Source organism: Rattus norvegicus, chromosome 1 (assembly GCF_021556685.1).
Source record: "Rattus norvegicus strain SHRSP/BbbUtx chromosome 1, alternate assembly SHRSP_T2T, whole genome shotgun sequence".
NCBI lineage: Eukaryota > Metazoa > Chordata > Mammalia > Rodentia > Muridae > Rattus > Rattus norvegicus.
Genome location: NC_141534.1, coordinates 79964297 through 79969647, shown reverse-complemented (window position 1 = coordinate 79969647; position 5351 = coordinate 79964297). Strand labels below are relative to the sequence as shown.

Genomic DNA, 5351 nt, shown 5'->3' with positions numbered 1-5351 from the left:
TTCTCAAGACAGATTCTCACCAGGCTGGCCTCAAACTCATGTTGATCCTCTTGCCTCTGCCTCCTGAGTGCTGGGGTTAAACACATGCACCGCCCCTGCCTGGCTCCCGCACACAGTTTTATGTGGTGTTTCAGGACAGAACAGGGGCTCATACTAGGCCAACACTCTGTTAACTGGGCTACACCCTAGGCTTGTGGATCTGAGTCATTTATCAAATATGTTTGAAGATAGGACCATGTTCCTGTTTTTTATTTTTTAATTTTTACTATTCACTTTATATTCTGCTTACTGCCACCCCTTCCCACAACCCCACCATGTTCCTTTGATGTTTATGTGTCCTTTACCTTGCAGTAGGAGTGATCTGTAACCAGAGCCACAGGACCATTGCATGTTAAACTTGAAAGGCTCTCAGGAAAGCAGTCGTGAAATTACAGCACCTTTCCCTGGAGCCTGATCACTCGCCCCCTCCTGAAATGCTCTCAGGGAGAACTTTCCCTCGGGATGGAGACCCTCCAACTCTATAAAGACCAGACCGAGACACCACAGGATGCAATCAGCAAGAGGATTTGGTTTATTGTCGGGATACACAGGCACAGGCACCTGCGGGCGCTTCAGTCACTCGGGGGACTGGCGCGCCCCACGGAACCAAGGATGGGGTTTTTATAGGATTCTGGGGAGCAGAAGCAAGCATACAGAAGCAGATGTATGGTTACAGGGATATAATTGGTGGATTCTAATGTGGCAAGGGTTCAGCCCGGGGGCAAGTTTCCTAGCTACCTTCCTGAAACATAACGGCTGACTCGGCCCCACAAGGGTTCAGCCCGGGGGCAAGTGTAGGGCATTGGCTCCCTCTCATGGAGTGGGCTTCAAGTTAAACTAGACATTGCCTGGCCACTCCCAAAACTTCTGCACCACCATTGCCCCAACACATCTTTCGGGCAGTACAGATTAGAGGTTGAGGGTTTTATGGCTGGGTTGGTGTCTAGGTTTCTCTTTTTGTAATTCTCTTTCTTGAGTCAAAGAGGCTATAAAATGGAGATGAAGGCTCCATGCTGGCACCTCTATGTTTAAATGAGCTGTGTGGATATTGTCCTTGACAGTGGTGCCCCAGTATCAGTTTTTAGAGAGCCACCTTCTGTTCTAGTATCAGCCTGGGTTGTGTAGGGATTTCTATTGGATTCCACCCACCTCCCAGGCAAGAATTCAACCCAAGGGACCCAGTCCTACCACTAGAAGCTTTGTCTGGCCACAAAACATGGCCAGTTAAGACTTCATATGCTCCATTACTGTGAGTCCTCTCTAGGTCATCTTCAGAGATCCCAGGAAGTTTCCACTGTACTAGGTCAGCTCCCATGCTCCCCAATTCTAGCTTTCTCTCCCCCCACTCTCTCCCAATCCCTCTATCTTATCCTCACTTTTTTATTAGATTTTTATTTACATTTCAAATGTCATCCCCTTTCCTGGTTTCCTGTCCATAAACCCCCTATCCCATCCCTCCTACCCCCCTTATCTCCACTGTCATCCTCTATGCCCCAGGCTACCCAAAACATTTATTCTATTTCTCCTTCCCAAAGAGATCTGTGCAACCATTCCCTAGAGTCCTCTGTATCAAACCTCTCTGGATCTGTGGATTGTCGCTTGATTATCATTTATTTAACAGTTTAATATCTGTTTGTAAGTGAGCGCACGCCATATTTATCTTTCTGAGTTAAGATCACCTCACTCAAGATGGCTTTTTCTAGTTACATCCGTTGGTATGAAAATTTTATGTCATTTTAAGTGTTATTACAGCTGAGTAATACTCCATTATGTAAACCACCACCTTGTCTTTATCCATTCTTCAGTTGAGAGACCTCTAGATCGTTTCCATTTTCTGGGTAGTATGAACAAAGCTGCAATGAGCACAGTTAAGCAAGTATCTCTGTGGCAGGATGGAGGGTCCCTGGGGTATATACCTAAGATGGTGTGAGTGGGCCTTGAGGTAAATTGATCCCCAGCCTTCTGGCTCGCATTCTGACCAGCAGCTGAAGAATGCAACCCTTATTCCCTTATTCCACATCCTTCCCAATAGGAGCTGTTACTTGTGTTTTTGATCTTAGCCATTCTGAGGGGTGTAAAATGCAATCTGAGTCATTTTGATTTGCATTTCTCTGATGGCTAAGGATGTTAAACATTTGTTAAGTGTTTCTCAGCCATTGGTGATTCCTCTAATGAGAATTTTCTATTTAGATCTATACCATTACTATTTTTTCATTAGGTTCTTTGGTTTGGTTTTTTAATATCTAGTTTCTTGGGTTCTTTATATATTTTGGATATTATACCTCTATCAGATGAGGAGTTGGTAAAAGTTTTTTTTTTTTCTGTAGGCTGCCTCTTTGTCCATATTCAGTGTCCTTTGCCTTATAGAAGCTTTTCAGTTTCACGAGGTCCCATTTTATTGTCAGCCTTAGTGCTTGTACTATTGATGTTCTGTTAAAGAAGTTGTCTCTTGTGCCAATGTGTGCAAGGCTATCATCCCCTACTTTCTCTTATATCAGGTTCAGTATGTCTGGCTTTATGTTGAGGTCTTTAATCCATTGGACTTGAGCTGTGTGCAGGGTGATAAATATGGATCTATTTGCTTCTTCAACATGCAGACATCCGGTTTGACCAGTATCATTTGATGAAGATGCTTTCTTTTTTTCAGTGTGTATTTCTAGCTTCTTTTTAAAAAAAAAAAACCAACAGGTATCTATAGGTGTGTAGATTTATGACTGAGTCTTCAGTTTGATTCCATTGGTCACTGCATCTGTTTTTATGCCAATACCATGTAGTTTTTATTACAGCTCTGTAGTGCAATGTGAAATCGGGATAGTAATACCTCCATCGGCTCTTTTATTGTTCAGAACTGTTTTCTCTATCCTGTGTTTTTGTTTTTCCATATGGAGTTGAGAATTGTCCTTTCAAGGTCTTAAAGAATTGTGTTGGAATTTTGATGAAGATTGCATTGAATCTGCAGATTGCTTTGGATAGGGTGGCCATTTTTACTATATTAATCCTACTGACCCAGGATCGTGGGAAATCTTTCCATTTTCTGATTTCTTCAATTTCTTTCTTCAAAGACTTGAAGCTTTTGTCATACAGGTCTTTCCCTGGCTTGGTTAGAGCTACCCCATGATAGTTTACATTATTTGAGGCTATTGTAAAAGGCATTTCCCTAATTTGTTTCTCAGTCCATTTGCTATTTGTAAGGGCTGCTTATATTTTAAAGTTAATCTTTTATCCAGATCTTTTACTGTTGAAAGTATTTATCAGCTGTAGGACTTCCCTAGTAGAATTTGTTATTATATTGTCTGCAAATATCAATATTTTGACTTTTAAAAATTAGTTTGTATCTCTTTGATTTCCTTCAGTTGTCTTATTGCTCTAGCTAAAACTTCAATATTGAATAGATAAGTAAAGAGTAGACAGCTTGTCTTGCTCCTTATTTTAATAGAATCGCTTTGAATTTATCTCCTTTTAATTTGGTATTTGCTATCAGCTTGCTGTATATTGCCTTTGTAATGTTTAGGCATATCTTTTGTATCCCTAACCTCTCAAGGACTTTTTACGATGAAGAGGTGTGGGATTTTGTCAAAGGCCTTCTCTGCATCTAAAGAGATAATCATGTATTTTTTTTTCTTTTTAGCTTGTTACGTGGTAGATTATATTTACTGATTTTTTTCTCTCTTTTTAAAAAAGATTATTTGAAATACAACTTTATTCTGATTCTAAATGAAAAGAATGGGAATGACAGTTACAAACAAGATTTCACCACTGAATATTTTGATGCGACTGTAACAGTCTTTATCTTTGAAATCCAGGAAGGAAACAACTCTGTTGTTCCAACCAGCTAAAGTCCAAAAAAAAAAAAAAAAAAAAAAAAAAAAAAAAAAAGGTGTGTTTTAACTGCCACATTCACTCCGAAGCCCATTCATCTCCTTCAGCATCCCAATGAAGTACACGATCTCTTTTTGCTAAATAAGAAATAAGGTGGTACACGCGCTGCACTGCTGGCTGGCATCACAGGACAGTTGCCTATAAAAATAAACTTCTGACGCAGGGCTCCAGCTTCACTTTCTCACAGGTCATCTTCCTCATCCGGGAGAGCAGTCGTCTGAGCAACCTCTAAATCATGCTCGTACTGTGCTGCCAAAGCTGGGTCCATGACCACCTCAGGTGGGGCAAGAGCAGGCATGGCAACGAACTCCAAGTTAGGATCTCCAATGAGCTTTCGGGCAAGCCAGAAGAAAGGCTTTTCAAAGTTATAGTTACTTTTGGCAGAAATGTCATAGTACTGAAGATTCTTCTTTCGGTGGAAGAGAATAGGCTTTGCCTTCACTTTCATGTCTTTAATATCCACTTTGTTGCCACACAACACAATGGGGATGTTTTCACACACACGGACCAGATCTTTATGCCAGCTAGGTACGTTCTTGTAAGTAACTCTGGATGTTACATCAAACATTATAATGGCACACTGGGCTTGGATATAGTAGCCATCGCGCAGGCCCCCGAACTTCTCCTGGCCGGCTGTGTCCCACACATTGAACTTGATGGGTCCTCTGTTGGTATGAAAGACTAGTGTGTGCACTTCCACGCCCAGGGTGGCTACATACTCCTTCTCAAACTCTCCGGTCAAGTGGCGCTTCATGAATGTTGTCTTCCCGGTGCCTCCATCGCCCACAAGGACAAGCTTGAACTGGATCTGCGGCTTTCCCTGGCCCGCCATCGCAGTGATCCTGCCTGAGAGAGCGGCTGTTACACTTGAGACCCACTAAGGCAGCAGCCGGAAGGCAGAGACGTGGGGGTTGGGGGGAAGGGGAAGCTGGCTGACTCTACTCACCGACACTGTCCCGTGCCCACCGGAAGGACAACCAACCCTCGTGTCCCTGCCCGCGCTCAGCTGGGCCCTCCCAGCTACCTTCCAGGACGGATTTTCATTTACTCAACCATCCCTGCATTTCTGGGATGAAGCCTACTTAATCTTTTTGATAAGTTCTTGGATTCAGCTTGCAAGTGTTTCTGCATCTATGTTCATAAGGGAAATTGCTCTGAAATCTTTCTTTGTTGAGATTAGGTATCAGGATATATGTTTATGTAGTAAGGTAACTATGGCTAAGTAAAATGAATTGGGTAATGTTTCCTCTGTTTCTATTTTATGGAATAATTTGAGGAATATTGGCATTAGCTCATCTTTGCGAGTTTGGTAGAATTCTGTGCTAAAACTGTCTAACCCTGAGTGTTTTTGGTTGGGAGACTTAAAAAAAATTATTATTTATTTATGAGTACACTGTAGTTGTCTTCAGACCCACCAGAAGAGGGCATCATAT

The 5351-nt window shown here is 42.1% G+C and overlaps 1 protein-coding gene across 1 annotated transcript; it reads right to left on the bottom strand.

Annotated features, from left to right (window-relative positions):
• Positions 1–3730: 3730 nt before the first annotated feature.
• On the bottom strand, positions 3731–4908 carry Rasl2-9 (RAS-like, family 2, locus 9). The gene is given in 1 exon segment (NM_001166675.1): positions 3731–4908. A coding segment is annotated over 1 exon segment (651 nt). The 5' UTR covers positions 4751–4908; the 3' UTR covers positions 3731–4099.
• Positions 4909–5351: the final 443 nt, after the last annotated feature.